General features: G+C 47.6%; 1 protein-coding gene across 5 annotated transcripts in view; it reads left to right on the top strand.

Moving 5' to 3' along the window:
• fyb1 (FYN binding protein 1) overlaps positions 1-22,902 on the top strand; it is a 106,045-nt gene that overhangs the window by 48,582 nt on the left and 34,561 nt on the right. For all 5 annotated transcript variants that reach the window (XM_033018495.1, XM_033018498.1, XM_033018494.1 and 2 more), the window contains 5 exons: positions 2,672-2,763; positions 4,836-4,873; positions 6,400-6,446; positions 11,840-11,966; positions 20,428-20,587. In XM_033018495.1, the coding sequence (XP_032874386.1) occupies positions 2,672-2,763; positions 4,836-4,873; positions 6,400-6,446; positions 11,840-11,966; positions 20,428-20,587 (464 nt within the window). The remainder of the gene's footprint in view (positions 1-2,671; positions 2,764-4,835; positions 4,874-6,399; positions 6,447-11,839; positions 11,967-20,427; positions 20,588-22,902) is intronic.

The following is a 22,902-nucleotide window of genomic DNA, read 5'->3' as shown; positions in this document are numbered from 1 at the left end:
AGAAGGGTCTCGACCTGAAACGTGGTCCATCCATGTTCTCCAGAGATGCTGCCTGACCCGCTGAGTTACTCCAGCACGCTGTGTCTAATCTTCTCAATACTGTAGACTCAATAATGTCTTGGATGGACTGTTTGTGTACAGGACAAGTCTAGGTGATGATGTCGGGGATTTCCTGGTTGGGTTAGTTACAGCATTGAGGCGGCAGCTGGTGGGATGCTGAGTGAAGGGTTACGTCAGCCTCAGTTGAGGACAGGATGTAGAAGGTCATTTGAGGTTGAGATGGTAAACCACAAACTCAGCTGATTGACCTGTCACCTTTCCCAAGAGTACCTGACATTTAAAACAATTCATCGGAAGATGCGTTGCACTGCATTTAGAAAGGAAGAGGAGAAGCCAGTGGGCTGAGGGAGAGCTGGGAACGGGAGGAGAAAGCAGGGACTACCTGAGATTGGAGAAGTCAATGTCCATACCGCTGGGGTGCAAACTGCCCAGGCGGAATATGAGGTGCTGCTTCTCCAATTTACGGTGGTCCTCACTCTGGCCATGGAGGAGGCCCAGGACAGAAAGGTCGGATTCGGAATGGGAGGGGGAGTTGAAGTGTTGAGCCACAGGGAGATCAGGTTGGTTCTTGCGGACCGAGCGGAGGTGTTGGGCGAAGCGATCGCCAAGCCTACGCTTGGTCTCACCGATGTAGAGCAAAAGTGATAGGTGGATACAGGTGAGGCGGGGTGGGGGGGGGGGGGGGGGTTGGGAGATGAGGGGAGAAAGTGACAATGGCTGGATGTGAAAAAGAGACAAAAGGGTATTAGATAAGGAGAGGAGAGGTGTGGGTGGAAGGGGTAAGAGATGGAATGAGTGCAGTGAAGTCACAGTGCAATTCCTATCTCTATCTGTACACTGTGGACGGCTTGATTGTGATTATGTATGGTCTTTTCTTTGACCGGGTAGCACGCAACAAAAATCTTTTTACCCGAGTACACGTCTGTGGAGAAGCTGGTTTAAACCTGCAGTAAATGCTATTGTTGGTCAATCGAATAGTTCATAAGTGATTGGAGCAGATTTAGGCCATTCGGCCCATCAAGTCTACGCCATTCAATTATGGCCGATCTATCTCTCCCTCCTAACCCCATTCACCTGCCTTCTCCCCATAACCCCTGATACCCGTACTAATCAAGAATCTATCTATCTCTGCCTTAAAAATATCCATTGACTTGACCTCCACAGCCTTCTGTGGCAATGAGTTCCACAGATTCACCACCCTCTGACTAAAGAAATTCCTCCTCATCTCCTTCCTAAAGTGAACGTACTTTAATTCTGAGGCTACGACCTCTAGTCCTAGACTCTCCCACTAGTGGAAACATCCTCTCCACATTCATTCTATCTAAGTTTCAATGCGGTTCCCCCTCATCCTTCTAAACTCCAGTGAGTATAGGCCCAGTGCCGTCAAACGCTCATCGTATGTTAACCCACACATTCCTGGGATCATTCTCGTAATTCAGCCAAATTTCCTTCATTCCTATTTCAAAAGTCTGAAGAAGGGTTTCGGCCCGAAACGTTGCCTATTTCCTTCGCTCCACAGATGCTGCCTCACCCGCTCAGTTTCTCCAGCATTTTTGTCTACTATCCATGTACACGTCTAATTGTTTCTTAAACATTGCGATAGTCCCTGCCTCAACTACCTCCTCTGGCAGCTCGTTCCATACACCCACCACACTTTGTGTGAAAAAGTTACCCCTCAGTTTCCTATTGAATCCTTCCCCGCCTCACCTTAAGCCCACGTCCTAGTTATGGGAAACAGGCCCTTCGGCCCACCAGGTCCGCGCCGACCAGCGATCCCTGCACATTAACAGTATCCTACACCCACTAGTGACAATTTTTTTTACATTTACCAAGCCAAATAACCTACAAACCTGGTTAATTCCCGGGATGGCGGGACTGTCATATGCTGAGAGAGTGGAGCGGCTGGGCTTGTACACTCTGGAGTTTAGAAGGATGAGAGGGTATCTCATTGAAACATATAAGATTGTTAAGGGTTTGGACACGCGAGAGGCAGGAAACATGTTCCCGATGTTTGGGGAGTCCAGAACCAGGGGCCACAGTTTAAGAATAAGGGGTAAGCTATTTAGAACAGACGAGGAAACACTTTTTCACACAGAGAGTGGTGAGTCTGTGGAATTCTCTGCCTCAGAGGGTGGTGGAGGCAGGTTCTCTAGATGCTTTCAAGAGAGAGCTAGATAGGGCTCTTAAAAATAGCGGAGTCAGGGGATATGAGGAGAAGGCAGGAACGGGGTACTGATTGGGGATGATCAGCCATGATCACATTGAATGGCGGTGCTGGCTTGAAGGGCCGAACGGCCTACTCCTGCGCCTATTGTCTATTGTGTATTATCTCTGAGAAAACCCACGCAGGTCACGGGGAGAAGGTACAAACTCCGTCCCGTAGTCGGGGTTGAACCCGGGTCTCCGGCGCTGTGTTCGCTGTAAGGCAGCAACTCTACCGCTGCGCCACCGTGACCGCCAACGTCCTCAGGTCTTCGATTCCCCTACTCTGGGCAAGAGACTCTCCCTGGTCTCTTCAGTCAGCAAGCAGAGTGAGAGCCTGACTTGTGGAGGGAAAGGGCTCTCTCTGTCCATTCCCGTATGTGTGTGTGACGTTCCTTCTCTCCGACAGCCCGCCCACAGAGGAGGATGAGGAGGAGAACTATGACGACGTGCTGGGCTCGGAGTTGCTGCCCCCACCGCTGCCGCCAATGAAACTGGAAGGTAGGAGGACCACCCCGACACAAAGAGGGTCAAAGCACGGGCAGCCACCCTCACATGGATGGCGATCAGCTGGTAGGGGTGGTAGGAGGGAAGCTGTCGGCCAGCCATCGGCCAACAGAGAAGCAACTCAAATGCAATTTAGAACGATCGCTGAGTCGGGGGTCCTTTGTCAGCAGTGCAGCGGGTAGAGCTGCTGTGTCATCGCGCCAAAGGCCTGGGTTAGACTTAGAGATACATCACGGAAAACAGGCCCATCGGCCCACCAAGTCCGTACTGGGGACATTTTACAATTTTACCGAACACAATTAACCTGTATATCTTTAGAGTGTGGGAGGAAACCGCAGCGCCCGGAAAAAACCCACGCAGGTCATGGGGACAACGTACACACTCTGTACAGACAGCACCCGTAGTCAGGATCGAACCCGGGTCTCTAGCGCTGTGACACTGTGACGCCCATTGTGTTTGATCCTGACCTTCTGTCTGTGTGTGTGTGTGTCGGTGTGGCGTTTGCACGTTCTCCCTGTAACCGTGTGTGGGTTTCCTCCGGGTGCTCCAGTTTCCATCCACGTTCCAAAGACGTGCGGGTTTGTAGGTTAATCGGACCTCTGTAAATTGCCCCTTGTGTGTAGGGAGTGGATGAGACAGTGGGCTAACTAGCGTGAAGGGGTGATCGATGGTCTCCCTGTAACCCTGTGGGTTTCTACCCACATCACAAAGACATGCAGGGTCGGTGGTTTAACTGGCCGCTGTATACTGTGTCTGGTGTGTGGGTGAGGAGAGGAATCTGGGATGTTTGGTGGGAACGTGGGGAGAGGAATTAAATGGGTTGGTGGTGGGGTTAAGTCTGCAGAGGGCTATGGACTGTTTCAATGCAAAATGGTTCTGCTTCTTCCTCTTGCGTGTGGCGTGCACAGCCTAAAGTTGTAGGACAACTGGTTCTATTTCATCTTATTTGATTGTGCACGCCAGGTTGATTGCATTCGTCAAAACAGGGCGGACCACGTGAAGGTTGCAATTTTCCCACCCCCAAAATGGTTCTAAGATCCCACAAGAATGGAGCAGGAGGATGAGGGGTGATTTTATAGAGGTGCATAAAATCATGAGAGGAATAGATCGGGTAGATGCACAGAGTCTCCTGCCCAGAGTAGGGGAATCGAGGACCAGAGGACATTGGTTTAAGGTGAAGGGGAAAAGATTTAATAGGAATATAGCTGTACACCTCTGTATCTCGGTAGGCCCGATAGCAGTATATATAATTATGAGAGGCATAAATAGGGAATTCAACCAGAACCATTTTACCATGGATTCAGGGGAGAGGGAAACGAGAGATATAGATGGTGATATAGAGAGATATACCTGTATAGATGGTGATATAGAGAGAGATATAGATGGTGATATAGAGAGAGATATAGATGGTGATATAGAGAGATATAGATGGTGATATGGAGAGATATAGAATAAATGGGGAAATTGACAAGTGCGGAGGGCTGGAAGGTATTCCTGATGGGGGATGGAGGTGCAGAAAGACTGAACATCCGTACTAAAGATGATGTGACGAGGGCGTGGAAAGTGGAAGGTCATTAAAGAGATGAAGGGCTTGTGCATATGGGACTGCTATAGATGGGCAAAAAGATGAAGCCTGGATAGAGTGGATGTGGAGAGGACGTTTCCACTAGTGGGAGAACCTAGGACCAGAGTTCACAGCCTCAGAGGGTGGTGAATCTATGGAATTCATTGCCGCACACGGCCGTGGGGGCCGTCAATGGATATATTTAAGGTAGAGATAGATAGAGTCTTGATTAGTGCGGGTGTCAGGGGTTATGGAGGGAAAGTGAGAGAATGGGGTTCTTAGGAAAAGATAGATCAGCCATGAATAAATGGGGGAGTCGACCAAATGGGCCGAATGGCCTAATTCTGCACCTAGAACATATCGACATGAAGTTATGAGCATGGACATGGTGGGCGAATGGGTCCTTTTCTGTGCAGGGCGACTGATGAGAAAATTAGCCTGAGGAAATGTTTCTATTTATTATTCATTTACTGGTCTGAACTCTATAACTTCTACGTTGCAGATCGCAGGAGGCAGATGCCTTCCAACTGCGGAGACGAGGTAAGGACCGTGAATAACTCTATGAATGGCTCAATCGTTTGTTTATTGTCACGTGTACCAAGGGGCAGTGTAAAAAAACATTTTGCACATAGATCAGTGAGATTATTGCCATGCATAAAGCCAATCCCTGTCTTAAGTGAGACCATACGCAGACTGGGCGATCGTTTCGCTGAACACCTCTGCTCAGTCCGCCTGGGCCTACACGATTCTCCGGTTGCTAAACACTTTAACTCCCCCTCCCATTCCCACACTGACCTTTTCTGTCCTGGGCCTCCTCCACTGTCAGAGTGAGGCCCAATGCAAATTGGAGGAACATCACCTCATATTTCGCTTGGGCAGTTTACACCCCAGCGGTATGAACATTGATTTCTCTATCTTCAAGTAACCCTTGCATCCCCTCTCTCTCCATCCCTCCCCCACTCTAGTCATCATACTAGTTTCATTGTCATCCTGTTAAGTTTCATTGTCTGTATAACTCCTTATCACCTAGCTCACAGCCAACAATGGACCATTGTGGGCTCCACCTTTCCTTGATCATTGTTATGTTTTTGCATATCTTTCATTCATTTGCTCTATATCTCTCCACATCACCATCTATATCTCTTGTTACCCTTTCCCCTGACTCTCAGCCTGAAGAAGGGTCTCGACCCGAAACGTCACCTGTCCTTTGCCTCCAGTCCCCCTGAGTTACTCCAGCTTTTTGGAGCTATCCTCAATTAAGCATCACATGCATGGAAAACATCCCACTGAGTCCATATGCAATAGTCAACAGGGTGTGGTGTCATTTTACACGGTCCATGCTGCAGCTGGCCAGGAATGTTCCACCACCCTGTCACGGGTCGGGGAATACATTCAAGGCCGAGCCACCACTCTCACATCTCTCACTCCCACAAAAAACATTCCGACTGTCATTATATATAAATTGCCCCAATATATTTAACAGAATGCATGTTTAACATCTGTACATGTGTGTACAGGTGTGTTTGCATGTCTGTGTGTGTACAGATGTGTTTGTGTGTAGTGTGTGTGTGTTTGTGTACAGGTGTGTGTGTGTGTGCAGTTTGTGTGTTTGTAGTGTGCATGCATGTAGTGTGTGTGCAGTGCGTGCGTAGTGTGTGTTTTGTGTGTAGTGTGTGTACAAGTGTGTGTGTGTAGTAAGCATGCGTATAATGTGAATGCGTGTGTATGCATAGTGCATATGTAGTGTGTGTGTGTAGTTTGCATGCATATAGAGTGTATGTGTGTGTGCGTGTAGTGTGTGTAATGCGTGCGTAGTGAGCATGTAGTGTGTTTGTGTAGTGTGTATGTAGTGTGTGTAGTGTGTGTGTATGTTTATGTGCATGGGAGTGAGAGAAAAAGCGGGGGGAAGCTGTGTTTTTGTGGGCAGAATTTGGTAAGACTACGGTAAACAACTGAAATGATAACGAAATGTGTGAATGGGGAGCAGGAGTCTGCATGTCAGATCCAGGAGCCTGCTTCAACACAGAGAAAGATCGGGACTCATCATGACATTTGTCTGATTTCAGAAAGAAGGATCAGATGGTGAAATGTACGAAGATTTGGACAGTTACAGGTACGATTAAATGTTTGAGAGCATTTCATTGTCATATGCATCAGATATGCCAGAATAATGAAATCTTACTTGCTGCAGCTTTAAGGCACATCAGACACAAAATCACCACAATAAATATACGACAGATTATCAGTTATTCTCAGTAAACCAGACCATGAGAGTGCAAAAACCAAACAATACAGAGCAAGCTCAGTGGTGCAAAGTCGATAGTAAAGAGCGCAAACACATTTGTTTCGAGAGGACTAGTATACAAAAACAGGGATGTAATGCTGAGGCTCTATAAGGTGCTGGTCAGATGCCTTTGGAGTATTGTGAGCAATTTTGAGCCCTGTATCTGAGGAAGGATGTGCTGTCTCTGGAGAGGGTCCAGAGGAGGTTTACGAGAATGATCCCAGGAATGGGTGGGTTAACATATGATGAGCGTTTGATGGCACTGGGCCTGTACCCGCTGGCGGTGCTGAATCGAAGGGCCGAATGGCCTCTTCCTGCACCTATTTTCTATGTTTCTATGTGAATAACGTTTAGTGCAAGATAAAGTCCAGTAGAGTCTGATTGAAGATAGTCCGAGGGTCACCAATGAGGTGGATGGGAGGTCAGGACTGTTCTCTAGTTGGTGATGGGATGGTTCAGTTGCCTGATAACAGCCGGGAAGAAACTGTCCCTGAATCTGGAGGTGTGCGTTTTCACACTTCTGTACATCTTGCCCGATGGGAGAGGGGAGAAGAGGGAGTGGCCGGGGTGAGACTGGTCCTTGATGATGCTGCTGGCCTTGCCCAGGCAGCGTGAGGTGTGGATGGCAGAGGCCCAGGACAGAGAGATGATCGTGCGAATGGGAAGGGGAGTTGGAACGGCCACTAATAGCCCTGTCCCACTGTACGAGTTCATTCCAAGAGCTCTCCCAAGTTTAAAAAAAGTCAAACTCGTGGTAAGCACGGAGAATGAACGTAGCGGGTACGTCGGAGCTCGGGGACGTCTCTTAGCGGCTCGTAACGCTAACGGCAGGTATTCGGGAAGACTCGCCAACGGCAGGTAAGCATGGGAAGACTCGTGAAGATTTTTCAACATGTTGGAAAATGTCCACGAGAGCCCCGAGTACCGACGAGCGGCCATTACCGTAAATCTCCGAGTTCGAATCAGGGCAAACTCGGGAGAGCTCTTGGAATGAACTCGTACCGTGGGACAGGGGTTTAACTGAGAGATCCAGCAGGCCTTGGTGGACCGAGCCCAAGTGTTGGGATTTGAGTGGAAGTTCTGATCTGGACCAGGTAGGTGGAGAACCTGCCTTGCCACGGGGAACGTGGAGTGAACCGATTATGATCCCACTGATTTGGCAGCAGTATACAACACATTTCCCACCCCTATTTACTCTCTCTCTCTCTCTTCACCGTCAAGTGCTGCTAATAAACTGAATGGAAACTTTTGTCATCCAGTGGTCTGAGGTTACGCCGGTTGATTAGTCGATCAGCTTCTGGTTAAATATAACCCTGTTGAACTTCAGACCATAACAGTACATCACAGCCCAAAACACAGACGGAGAGGAGACAGAGGAAGAGGCCAGATAAGATTGGAAAGGCACGCATGATGAAAATGCAAATATTATATACCTGCCCTCATAGAAAGGTTCACAGGAAGGTCCCTGGAATTATAGTCACTATTGATCGAGAATGAATTAGGAAATTGAAAAAAAAAATTGGGTAAAGAATTTGAATTAAAGGGACCCTTGATTCTAGATAACTCATCACCTCACATTGGAAAGCAGCCAATGTAATCACACTTTAACAAAGGGCAGAGGATGAAAATAGGAATTCTAGACGGATTAAGCAGGGACTCTGCAGAAGGACTTGGACATGTTGGGAGAGAGGGCAGAGAGGTGGCAGATGGAATACAGTGTAGCAAAGTGTGGAGTCATGCATTTTGGCAGCAGGAATAAAGAGGTAGACTATTTTATAAATGGGAAGATAATTCAGAAATAGGATGTGCAAAGAGTTTTGAGAGTGCTGGTGCAGGTTCCCTAAAAAAATAATTTGCAAGTCAAATCGGTAGTAAGGAAGGCGAATGCAATGCCAGCATTTATTTTGGTTTATGTTTACGAGAATGATCCCAGGAATGAGTAGGTTAACATATGATGAGCGTTTGACAGCACTGGGCCTGTACTCGCTGGAGTTTGGAAGGATGGGGAGGGGAACCTCAATAAAACTTACCGAATAGTGAAAGGCCTGGATAGAGTGGATGTGGAGAGGATGTTTCCACTAGTGGAAGAGTCTAGGACCAGAGACCACAGCCTCAGAATTAAAGGACGTACCTTTAGAAAGGAGATGAGAAGGAATTTATTTAGTCAGAGGGTGGTGAATCTGTGGAATTCATTGCTACTGAAGACTGTGGAGGCCGCCAATAGATATTTTTAATGCAAAAATTGACAGATTCTTGACTAGTGCGGGTATCAGGGGTTACAGGGAGAAGGCAGGAGAATGGGGTTAGGAGGGAGAGATAGATCAGACATGATTGAAGGATGGAGTAGACTTGATGGGCCGAATGGCCTAATTCTGCTCCTTGAACATGAACCTATGAACTTTCTATCGGTGGTTAGAAGTGAACACAGTGAACTCACTGTGGTGGATGTTAAATTTGTGTTTATTGTGTGTTTTTGTCATTTTTATTATATGTATGACTGCAAGGCACGAAATTTCGTTCAGACCGAAAGGTCTGAATGACAATAAAGGATACTTTGACTTTGACTTTAGAATCAGAGCATCATAGTTGTCCAGCTTCCTTCATGAGTCAAGAGTTAGGAGTGTTACACTGTAAACAATACAATAAACGAGAAAGAAGTTCAGTGTTTATATATATACACTTACCCACGTATGCACACACATATATTATATATATATATATACACACACACACACATGCACACACACACACATATATATACACACACACACATATATACACGCACACATATATATATATACACACACACACATATATAAATATATATACACACACACACATATACACATATATACACATCCAACATATATACACACACATACATATATATATACACACACGCATGTACACACACACACACGCACATATATACGCACACACACACACACATATATATATATACGCACACACACAGATATATATATATACATATTTATACATACACACGCACACACACACATATATACACACACACATATATATATACGCGCACACACGCACACACATATCTATACATACATATATATACACACACGCTCACACATATACACACACACACATATATATACGCACACACGCACACACATATCTATACATTCATATATATTCACATATACACACACACACATACACACACACACACACACACACACACACACACACACACACACACACACACACACACACACACATATGTACACATAAAAGATAATAACTCAATTAAAATAATAATAGTCTCCGTAGTTCTGAGCTTATTGGTGTTGCAGTGTTTATTAGCCTGAAGGCTGCAGGGAAGAAGCTGAAGCTAAGACCTCACAATTCACATACTGCTCCACGACTCCCCTGGTAAAGGTGGGGAGGGAGGTGGCAGATAAATGGGTGGGGGAGAGAAGGGTGGAGATAGTGACCAAGGCTGGAGGTGGTCAGTGAGGAAAGGAAAGGAAAGTAGGAAGTGAAATGCAGAAGTTTAAAAGCTGTTGAATGATTGTCAAATCCTAGGCTGTCCATTCCCTCCACAGCTGTTGCCTGACCCTTTAGACTTTAGAGATACAGCACGGATACAGGCCCTTCAGCCCACCGAGTCCGCGCCAGCCAGTGATTGCTCTGTACGCTGGCACTATCCTGCACACTAGGAGTGGGGAGTGGATGTGAAAGTGGGATAACATAGAACTAGTGTGGGAAGAAGGCAGGAGAATGAGGTTCAGCGCGAAAGATAGACCTGTCATGGCCTAATTCTGCTCCTATCACTTACGAACGTGAACTTAGGCTCAAATGGCCAAATGGCCTGCTCCTGCACCTATTGTCTATTGTCGTATGAGGTGCTGTTCCTCTAGTTTGCGCGTGGCCTCATTCAGACAGTGGGGGAGGCCCAGTACAGAAAGGTCAGTGTGGGAATGGGAAGGGGAATTGAAATGGTTGGCAACCGGGAGATCAGGTAGGCCTTGGAGGACAGAGCGTGTGATCAACAAAACGGTCACCGAGTCTACATTTGGTCTCGCCGATGTACAGGAGGTCACATTGGATACAGCGGATTGGGTAGATGCACAGATGCACATTCACTTAGAGAGAGTTGTGAATCTATGGAGTCTGTGGAATTCTCTGCCTCAGAGGGCAGTGGAGGCCAATTCTCTGGATGCTATCAAAATAGAGTTAGATAGAGCTCTTAAAGATAGCAGAGTCAGGGGATATGGGGAGAAGGCAGGAACGGGTGGTACTGATTGTGGATGATAAGCCAGGATCACAGCGAATGGCGGTGCTGAAAGGCCCACTCCTGCACCTATTGTCTATTGTCTATAGATACAGTAGACGAGGTTGGAGGAGGTGCAAGTGAATCTATGTCTCATCTGTAAGTACTATCTGGGTCCCTGGATGGAGGAGGTCTAGGGACGGGCGTTGCATCTCCTGCAGTTGCAGGGCCCTACTGAGACCACACCTTGAGTATTGTGTGCAGTTTTGGTCTTCAAATTTGAGGAAGGATATTCTTGCTATTGAGGGAGTGCAGCGTAGGTTCACAAGGTTAATTCCGGAGATGGCGGGACTGTCATATGTTGATAGAATGGAGCGGCTGGGCTTGAAAACACTGGAATTTAGAAGGATGAGAGGGAATCTTGTTGAAACAAGATTAATAAGGGATTGTACACGCTAGAGGCAGGAAACATGTTCCCGATGTTGGGAGAGTCCAGAACCAGGGGCCACAGTTTGAATAAGGGGTAGGCCATTTAGAACGGAGATGAGGAAAAACATTTTCACACAGAGAGTTGTGAATCTGTGGAATTCTCTGCCACAGAAGGCGGTGAAGAACGATTCGCTGGATGCTTTCAAGAGAGAGTTAGATAGAGCTCTTAAAGATAGTCAAGAGACATGGGGAGAAGGCAGGAATGGGGTACTGATTGTGGCTCGACGGGGGCGAATGGCCTACTCCTACACCTATTGTCTATTGTCTATATCTACAGTTCTGGCCTCATCGGCCTCTTTGGTTACGTCTTCAAAAAAATCAATCAGATTTGTGAGACATGACCTCCAAAGTACAAAACCATGCTGACTATCCATAATCAGCCCTTGCCCATCCAAATCCCTGTATAACCTATCCCTCAGAATACTCTCCAGTAACTTTCCAACTACAGATGTTAAGCCGGAGTTTTTATTTATCCCTCGTCTGAAAGATCGCTGAAGGAGCTGAAAGAACAAGAGAAAAAACGGGAGAAGGAGGAGAAGAGGAAACAAGAGATGGATAAAAAGGAGCAACGAGAGAAGGAGAAGAGGGAGCAGGAGATGAGGAAGAGATTCAAGGTATGGAATGTCTATAGTAATGGAAACAGGCCCTTCGGCCCACCAGGTCCAGTCTAGAATCCCGTCAGATCTGTCCAAGCACCGAATGTTAAAGGAGCGTGTAGGAAGGAACTGCAGATGCTGGTTTAAACTGAAGATGGACGCAAAAAGCTGGAGTAACTCAGCAAGTCAGACAGCAACTCTGGACAGAACTGGAGTATGGTCTCGACCTGAAACGTCACCTATTCCTTTTCTCCAGAGATGTTGTCTGACCCACTGAGTGACTCCAGCTTTTTGTGTCCATCTAATGGTTAGTTAAGTTCAGTTTAGAGATACAGCGCAGATGTAGGCCCTTCGGCCCATCGAGCCCGCACTGACCAGCGATCCCCGCACAAGCCTACACACACACTAGGGACAATTTATACCATGTGTACAAACCCAAACCAATTAACCTACAAACCTGCACGTCTTTGGAGTGTGGGAGGAAACCAAAGATCTCGGAGAAAACCCACGCAGGTCACGGGGAGAACGTACAAACTCCGTACAGACAGCACCCATAGTCGGGATCGAACCCCGGTCTCCGGCGCTGCAAGCGCTGTAAGGCAGCAACTCTACCGCTGCACCACCGTGACCCCCCCTGCAAATGAACCGCCTCTATGATAATATCTATCCCTCTCACTACCCACTAAATATAGAAAAATATGAATGTACAACACAAAAGGGTAATTTGGCCCATCAAACCAGTGCCATATCTACGAGAAACCCGTCACGGTGGCGCAGCGGGTAGAGCCGCTGCCTCACAGTGCCAGAGACCCGGGTTCGATCCTGACCTCGGCTGCTGTCTGTGTGTAGGTTTGCACATTCTCCCTGTGACCGCGTGGGTTTCCTCCGGGTGCTCCGGTTTTCTCCCACATCCAACAGGGAGACGTTTTAGTTTTAATTTAGCTTAGTTTAAGATGCAGCACGGAAACAGCCCCCCACCGGGCCCACGCCGACCAGCGATCCTCGCACACTAACACTATCCTACACCCTCGGGACAATTTTTACATTTCCCAAGCCGATTAACCAACAAACCTGTACGTCTTTGGAGCGTGGGAGGAAACCGAAGATCTCGGAGGAAACCCATGCAGGTCACGGGGAGAACGTACAAACTCCGTACAGACAGCACCCGTAGTCGGGATCGAACCCGGGTCTCCGGCGCTGCGTTCGCTGTAAGGCAGCAACTCTACCGCTGCGCCACCGTGACTGACGTGCGGATTTGTAGGTGAATCGGCCTTCTGTAAATTGTGCAGGGAGTGGATGAGAAAGCGGGATAACATAGGGCTAGTGTGAGCGGGTGGTCGCTGGTCGGCGCAGACTCGGTGGGCCGAAAAGGGCCTGTTTCCGCGCTGCATCTATTCAAATCCGTTCCCATTGTTCACGCCCATGACAACTTACCCAATGCTCTTGGAAACTTGCAACGGAATCCGTTTCCAACCCTCCCCTACCACACCCCCTATAAGTGAACATATGCCGTGTCAACATTCCCTTCTATTTCCCTTTGGATACTTTCCAAATCATTTGATATTCATTTGGCATTCGGAGTATTGAGAATAGAAGTCGGAAGGTCATGTTACAGTTGTACGAGACGTTGGTGAGGCCACATTATGTTATATTAACTATTGTGTTCAGCTTTGGTCACCATCCCATAGCAAGGATGTCGTCAAGCTGGAAAGGGTGCAGAGAAAATTTGCTGGGATGTTCCCAGGACTCGAGAGCCTGAGCTATAGGGAGTGCAGGAGGATGAGAGGTGATCTTACGGAGGTGTGTAAACTCATAGGGGAAGTAGATGGGATGAATTCACGGAATCTTTTACCCAGACTAGGGGAATCGGGAATCATAAGACATAGGTTTAAGGTGAGGGGGGGAAAGATTTAATAGGAACCTGAGGGGTAACTTTTTCACACAAAGGGTGGCGTGGGTGTATGGAACGAGCTGCCGGAGGAGGTAGTTGAGGCAGGTACAATTGCTATGGGATGGTGACCAAAGATGGATTTAAGAGAGAGCTAGATAAAGCTCTAGGGGCTAGTGGAATCAAGGGATATGGGGAGAAGGCAGGCATGGGTTATTGATTGGGGACGATCAGCCAGGATCGCAATGAGTGGCGGTGCTGGCTCGAAGGGCCGAATGGCCTCCTCCTGCACCTATTGTCTATGTTTCTATTTAACGTTTAAGAAACAGTTAGACAGGCACATGGATAGGACAGGTTTGGAGGGATATGGACCAAACGCAGGCAGGTGGGACTAGTGTAGATGGGACATGTTGTCCGGTGTGGGCAAGTTGGACCGAAGGGCCTGTTTCCACGCTGTATCACTCTATGACTGGGAAAGTTGTAATTGAAGCAGAGAAGATTTATCATGGATGTTGCCATGGAAACTGCAGCCATGAAAGCCTACTGTCAGGTTTGCCAACAGCTCTGCCCAAGACCTGCAAGAAATCGCAGAGAGTTGTAGATGTAGCCCAGTCCATCACACAGACCACACTCCCCACCATCAACACTTCACGCTGCCTCGGGAAAGCAGCCAACATACAGTAATCATTATCCCACCCTGGTCATTCCTTCTTTAGTTTAGTTTAGTTGTAGTTTAGAGATACAGCGTGGAAACAGGCCCTGTGGCCCACCGAGCCCGCGCCGACCTGCGGCCACCCCGTGTACTAGCACTATCCTACACACTAGGGAACATTTACAGAAGCCAATTAACCGACAAACCTGCAGGTTCTTGGGATGTGGGAGGAAACCGGAGCACCCGGAGAAAACCCACACGGTCACGGGGAGAACGTGCACAGACAGCCCCCGTAATCAGAATCAAACATGTGCGCTGTGAGGCAGCAACTCCACCACTGTGACACTGTGCCGCTCCTAACAGTCTGATGCTCTGCAGACTGAGCTATCCGAGCCCTGATCCCTGCTACCAACTGGCAGAAGCACTGTGAGTTTCGACAGCATGGTCGCAAGTAGAATAAAGAGCTCTAAATGATGTTCAGCTTGATCTATTAAGTTCATGTGATAGGAACATAATTAGGCCATTCTGCCCATCAAGCCCACTCTGCTATTCAATAATGGCCGACCTATCTGTCCCTCTCAACCCCATTCTCTCCATAACTCCTGACACCCATACTAATCAAGAATCTGTCAATCTCTGCCTTTAAAATATCCATTGACTTAGTCTCCACAGCCTTCTGCAGCAATAAATTCCACAGATTCACCACCCTCTAACCAAAGAAATTCCTCCTCATCCCAGAGCAATGCTGAACTACTATCTACCTCTGATGTCCCTCGGACTATTCTTGACCGGACATTGCTGGCTTTACCTTGCACTAAATGTTATTAAACATAGAAAATAGGTGCAGGAGTAAGCCATCTGACCTTTCGAGCCAGCATCGCCATTCAATATGATCAGGGCTGATCATCCAAAATCAGTACCCCGTTCCTGTTTTTTCCTCATATCCCTTGATTCCATTAGCCCGAAGAGCTAAATCTAACTCTCTCATGAATACACCCACTGCCTTCAGTAGCAGAGAATTCCACAGATTCACTACTCTCTGGGTGAAAATGTTTTTCCTCATCTCAGTCCTAAATGGCCTACCCCTTATTCTTAAACTGTGACCCCTGGTTCTGGACTCCTCCAACATCAGGAACATTTTTCCTGCATCTAGCCTGCCCAATCCATTAAGAATTTTAGATGTTTCAATAAGAAGCCCTCTCATCCTTCTAAATTTCAGTGAGTACAAGCCCGGTCGATCCATTCTTTCATCATACGTCAGTCCCGCCATCCCAGGAATTAACCCGGTGAACCTGCGCTGCACTCTCTCAATAGCAAGAATGTCCTTCTTCAAGTTAGGATGCCAAAACTGCACACAATACTCCAAGTGCGGTCTCACCAGGGCCCTGTACAACTATAGTTGGACCTCCTTGCTCCTGTACTCAAATCCTCTCGCTATGAAGGCCAACATGCCATTTGCTTTCTTCACTGCCTGCTGTACCTGCATGGTTACTTTCAGTAAAAAACGTATTCCTTTATCATGTATCTATACACTGTAAACGGATTGATTGTAATCATGTATTGTCTTTCTGTTGACTGGTTAGCACGCAACAAAAAGCTTTTCACTGCAGCTCGGTACCCGTGACAATAAACTAAACTGAAACTTCCTGAAGGAAGTAAGAAAGAATTGCAGATGTTGGTAAAATCGAAGGTAGACACAAAATGGAGTAACTCAGTGGGTGAGGCAGCATCTCTGGAGAGAAGGAATGGGTGACGTTTCGGGTCGAAACCCGAAACGTCACCCATTCCTTCTCTCCAGAGATGCTGCCTCACCCGCTGAGTTATGGCCCTGCCCCACGGTACGAGTTCATTCCAAGAGCTCTCCCGAGTTTAAAAAAAATCAAACTCGTGGTAAGCACGGAGAATGAAGGTAGCGGGTACGTCGGAGCTCGGGGACGTCTCTTAGCGGCTCGTAATGCTAACGGTACTCGGGAAGACTCGCTGACGGCAGGTAAGCTCGGGAAGACTCGTGAAGATTTTTCAACATGTTGAAAAATGTCCACGAGAGCCTCATGTACCGACGAGCGGCCATTACCGTAAATCTCCGAGTTCGAATCAGGGCAAACTCGGGAGAACTCTTGGAATGAACTCGTACCATGGGACAGGGCCATTACTCCAGCATTTTGTGTCTACCTTCCTAAAGGAACGTCCTTTTATTCTGAGGCTGTGACCTCTGCTCCTAGACTCTCCCACTAGTGGAAACATCCTCTACACATCCACTCTATCCAAGCCTTTCGCTCTTTCGGTAAATTTCAATGAGGTTCCCCTCATCCTTCTATGAAGGGATTATAATTTGCATTGTTCAGATAGGAAGATTAGAACCAGTGTTTACAAGACCGAAGTAGTCGTGTACTTCCCTGTTTTCATATTTAACTACACAAACAATTAAAGCCTATTTTAGTGACATAGTGTTTAAACATTTTGATTCTGGAATGTGCACTCATAGTTCCCATTATCCCCCCCCCCACACATACCTCCCACCCCCTCCACTCCTCTATCCCCCTCCTCCCATCCCATCCCCTCCCATTCCTATTCCTCCCTCCTGCTCGACATCCCTCTCCTCTCCTTTTCACCTCCAGCTCTGGCCCCTTTCTCCACCCATCTGCTTGGTTTAGTTTAGTCTATGATCAGGTGTTACGAGGGACAGTGAAAAGCTTTTTTTGTCGCCTGCTAACCAGCCTGCGGAAAGACAATGCATGATTAACAATCGTACCGTCCACGGTGTACAGATACACGATGAGGGAATGATGTTCAGTGCAAGGTAAGGACTAATCAAAGATAGTCCGAGGGTCCCCGGTCAGGGAGACGGCAGCTCAGGACCGCTCTCTGTTTGAGATAGGATGATTCCGTTGCAAATCATCCCCTCTCCCACCTGTATCCACCTATCACTTGCCAGGCTCTGTCCTGCCTCCACCTCTCTCTTCCAGCCTTCTCTCCCTTCTTCCAATCGGTCTGATCGGTCCCGATCCGAAACGTTGTCTGTCCATTTCCTTCCTCAGATGCTGCCTGACCTGGTGAGTATCTCCAGCACTTTTCATCTGCTGTAAGTCAGCATTAGTTTAGTTTATTATTAGGGTCATGGAGTGATACAGCGTGGAAACAGGCCCTTCAGCCCAGTTTTTGCACACTGGCCAACAATGTCCCACCTACACTAGTCCCACCTCATAGAGTCATAGAGTGATACAGTGTGGAAACAGGCCCTTCGGCCCAACTTGCCCACACCGCCCAACATGTCCCACCTACACTACTCCCACCTGCCTGCATATGGCCCATATCCATCTAAACCTCTCCTATCCATGTACCTGTCTAAAAGTTTCTTAAATGTTGCGATAGTCCCTGCCTCAACTACCTCCTCTGGCAGCTCGTTCCTTACGCCCATTATCCAATGTGTAAAAATGTTACCACCCAGATTCCTATTAAATCTTTTCCCCTTCACCTTAAACCTATGCCCTCTGGTTCTCGATTCCCCTACTCTGGTCAAGAGACCTTGTGCATCCACCCGATCTATTCCCATTCGTGATTTTGTACACCTCTATAAGATCACCCCTCATCCTCCTGCGCTCCAAGGAATAGAGTCCCAGCCTGCCTGACCTTTCCCGATAGCTCAGGCCCTCGAGTCTTGGCAACATCCTCGTAAATCTTCGCCGCACCCTTTCTAACTTGACAACATATTTCCTATAACATGGTGACAGACACTCGGTTCAGTTCAGTCTAGTTTACTGTCACGTGTACCGAGGTACGTTGAAAAGCTTTTTCGATGCGTGTTAATCAGTCAGTGAGCAGACCACACATGAGTACAATTTTTATCCTTCATTCTGTGTGGCAAAAAGCCTTTGCATTGTAAGGGCAACCTGTGATAAGGACCAATGTTCACAGTGAACGTAGACACAAAATGCTGGAGTAACTCAGTGGGACAGGCAGCATCTTTACGGAGAGAAGGAATGGATGGCGTTTCGGGTTGAGATTCATCTTCAGACTAGGGTTGCCAACTGTTCCGTATTAGCCGGGACATCCCGTATATTGTGCTATATTGGTTTGTCTCGTCCGGCCCCGCCTCACCCGTCCCGACGTAGTGCAGCCCATGGAGTGCAGCAGCAGCAGCAGCTCCTCGCCCGTGGCCCCGTCGGTCAGCAGCCCAGCCAGCTGTCCGACCTTCGGACCTTCGCTTACCGCCGACACCACCACCCCTCCTTCTCATGGCCGATCATCAGTTCATGAATTGGATGGGGTGCCGGGGCCAAAACTCCTTAGCTGGCCCGCCGGCTGGGCTTTGTGTGCAGTCCAGCACCCGGGCCAACTCATCATTCACCCAGCCACGGCCGAGTCGGTCAACGAATTGCCGTCGGGAATTTGTCCCTTATTTTGACCTTTGGTCCCTTATTTGGAAGTGAGAAATTTGGCAACCCTACTTCAGACTGAGAGTCAGGGGACAGGGAATGTGGAATGCAGAGATGTGGAAGGGTAAGGTGTGAAAACAAGACATCAAGCAGGACGAGATCAAGGAAAATGTAGATCATTGTTAGCTAGGGGAAGGTGACAACGAAGCATACAAATATAAAATTTAATCGGGAAGACAGTCAGACTACATGTTGCTTGATCTTCATCCCCGTTCTCTACAGCAGGCCGACCAGAATTGAACACAACACGGCAAGTGAACTCACCCATCTAATCAAATGGAGAAAATCCACCTACATATACACTCATAAAAACCCAAACAAAATTTAAATGCTGATTAAAATGAAAAGGAACTAATAACCCCCATCTGGTACTAATACGTTGGAGTGTGTTCATGCTAACTTGATTAGCAGCAGTACTGACTCCATGTGCCAATGTCTCTAACCCAATCAAAATCTTTTCCAATGAGTGAAGACTACCAGGGTTGTTGTAGACACAAGGAACCGCAGATGCTGGAGTACAAAAAAAAAGTCACAGAGTGCTGGAGTAACTCAGCGGGTCAGGCAGCATCTCTGGAGGACATGGATAGGTGACGTTTCTGAGTCTGAAGAAGGGTCCTGATCTGAAACATCACCTATCCATGTTCTCCAGAGATGCTGCCTGACCTGCTGAGTTACTCCAGTATATAATGCTTATTATTTACATATGATCACACCACATTTTCCCCCACAGTCCAGCGATTAGCCAGCTGGAAGAAGCTTTCAAACTGATGGTGAAGTTCACCAACAGAGGACATTAATGAGCATATCCTTGCCAGGCCAAACTCTCCCAGTACCTCAGACCCTCGAGTCTCTTCCTGTCCCGCCCCAGCCCCACCTGACCTCCTCTGGAGTTGATATTATTTTTTTGGTTTCGCATAGAGATACAGCACAGAAACAGGCCCTTCGGCCCACTGGGTCCGCACCGACCAGCGATCCCCCCCGCACACTAGTTCTATCCTACACAGCAGGGACAATTTACCAATGCCAATTAACCTACAAACCTGCACGTCTTTGGAATGTGGGAGGAAACCGGAGCACCCGGAGAAAACTCATGCGGTCACAGGGAGAACGTACAAACTCCGAGCAGACAGCACCCGAGGTCAGGTTCGAACCCGAGTTTAGCCAAGTCAAGTTTCGAGATACAGCGCGGAAACAGGCCCTTCGGCCCACCTAGTCCGCACCGACCAGCGATCCCCGCACACTAACACTATCCTACTCCCACGAGGGACAATTTACACTTACACCAGCCAATTAACCTACAAACCTGCATGTCTTTGGAATGTGGGAGGAAACCGGAGCACCCGGAGAAAACCCACACAGGTCCCGGGGAGAACGTGCAAACTCTGTACAGACAGCAGCCGTAGTCGGGATCGAACCCGGGTCTCTGGTGCTGTCAGGCAGCAGCTCTGCCGCTGCGCCACCGTGACGCCTATCACCGTTGCCGACCTTCTGCCTCCCGTGCAGTTTTCGGGGCCAATCGAGGTGATCCAGACGGTGAAGGTGACGATGGATTACCGGGGCGGCAAGAACGAGCTGAGCTGTAAGCAGGGCGAGGAACTAGAAGTGATCCGCATCACCGACAACCCCGAGGGCAAGTGGCTGGCACGCACCACCGATGGCACATGTGAGTAGCTGGCAGCTCACGGTGTGTGTGTGGGTGTGTGGGTATATGTGTGTGTGTGCGTATATATGTACATGGGTGTGTGTGTGTGTGTGCATGGGTGTGGGTATATATATGTGTACATGGATGCGTGTGTGTGTGTGTGTGCATAGGTGTGTGGGTATATGTGTGTGAGTGGGTATATATTGCATGGGTGTGGGGATATGTGTGTGTGGGTATACATGTGTGTACATGGGTGTGTGTGCATGGGTGTGGCGGTACAGATGTGTATATGTGTGTGTGTGTTGGTGTATGTGTGTGTCTGGGTATATGTGTGTACATGGTTGTGTGGGTACATGTGTGTGTGGGCATGTGTGTGTATATGGGTATATGTGTGTGATTAGGTATAAGTGTGTGCATGTATTTGAATGTGGGTATGTGCGTGTGCGTGTGTGTGTGTGTGTGTGTGTGTGTGTGTGCGTGACGGCATGTGAGTATATGTGTGTGTGTGCATGTGGGTATATGTGGATATGTGTGTATATGTGTGTGTGAGTGTGCATGTGTGGATATATGTCTGCACGTGTGGGAATGTGTGTGTGTGTGTGTAGGTGGGTGGGTGTGTGTGTGTGTGTGGGTATATGCGTGCACATGTGGAAATGTGTGTGTGCCCGAATGTAAGTATAAGCTTACGAAGAGCAATTCACCAATTCTGAATCCTGAGAATGATTTCAACCAATGTGGACCAAGAGTGGGAGGAAAACACATGGAACTGCAGATGCCAGAATCCTGAGCAAAAAACAAAGTGCTGGAGTAACTCACCAGGTCAAGCAGCATCAGTGGAGGGAATGGACATGTTATATTTCAGGTCGGTACTCTTCCTCAGGCTGAAGGTCCCGACCTGAAATGTCCCCCAGCCATTTCCTGAGTTACTTCAGCATTTTGTGTCTATCTTTAGTATAAACCAGCATCTGCAGTTCCTTTTTTGTTATACAAAACATTGGTGTGGCCACATTTGGAGTATTGAGTTCCGTTTTGGTCATCCTGTTAAGTTCACAGGTTCATGTTCATCGAGTCATACAGTCATTCAGTGTGCAAAACTGGATCTTTGGCCCAATTTACCCACGTTACAAACATGGAAACATAGAAAATAGGTGGAGGAGGAGGCCATTCGGCCCTTCGAGCCAGCACCACCATTCATTGTGATCATGGCTGATCGTCCCCAATCAATAACCCGTGCCTGCCTTCTCCCCATATCATATAACCATATAACCATATAACAATTACAGCACGGAAACAGGCCATCTCGACCCTTCTAGTCGGTGCCGAACACGTATTCTCCCCTAGTCCCATATACCTGCGCTCAGACCATAACCCTCCATTCCTTTCCCGTCCATATAACTATCCAATTTATTTTTAAATTATAAAAACGAACCTGCCTCCACCACCTTCACTGGAAGCTCATTCCACACAGCCACCACTCTCTGAGTAAAGAAGTTCCCCCTCATGTTACCCCTAAACTTCTGTCCCTTAATTCTCAAGTCATGTCCCCTTGTTTGAATCTTCCCTACTCTCAGTGGGAAAAGCTTATCCACGTCAACTCTGTCTATCCCTCTCATCATTTTAAAGACCTCTATCAAGTCCCCCCTTAACCTTCTGCGCTCCAAAGAATAAAGCCCTAACTTGTTCAACCTTTCTCTGTAACTTAGTTGCTGAAACCCAGGCAACATTCTAGTAAATCTCCTCTGTACTCTCTCTATTTTGTTGACATCCTTCCTATAATTAGGCGACCAAAATTGTACCCCATACTCCAGAATTGGCCTCACCAATGCCTTGTACAATTTTAACATTACATCCCAACTTCTATACTCAATGCTCTGATTTATAAAGGCCAGCACACCAAAAGCTTTCTTTACCACCTATCTACATGAGATTCCACTTTCAGGGAACTGTGCACAGTTATTCCCAGATCCCTCTGTTCACCTGCATTCTTCAATTCCCTACCATTTATCATGTACGTCCTATTTTGATTTGTCCTGCCAAGATGTAGCACCTCACACTTATCAGCATTAAACTCCATCTGCCATCTTTCAGTCCACTCTTCCAACTGGCATAAATCTCTCTGTAGACTTTGAAAATCTACTTCATTATCCACAACCCCACCTATCTTAGTATCATCTGCATATTTACTAATCCAATTTACCACACCATCATCCAGATCATTGATGTACATGACAAACAACAGTGGACCCAACACAGATCCCTGTGGCACCCCACTAGTCACTGGCCTCCAACCTGACAAACAACCATCCACCATTACTCTCTGGCATCTCCCATTCAGC

Source organism: Amblyraja radiata, chromosome 3 (genome assembly GCF_010909765.2).
Source record: "Amblyraja radiata isolate CabotCenter1 chromosome 3, sAmbRad1.1.pri, whole genome shotgun sequence".
Lineage (NCBI taxonomy): Eukaryota > Metazoa > Chordata > Chondrichthyes > Rajiformes > Rajidae > Amblyraja > Amblyraja radiata.
Note: the sequence above shows the minus strand (reverse complement) of the source record. Positions and strands in the feature narration are given on the sequence as shown.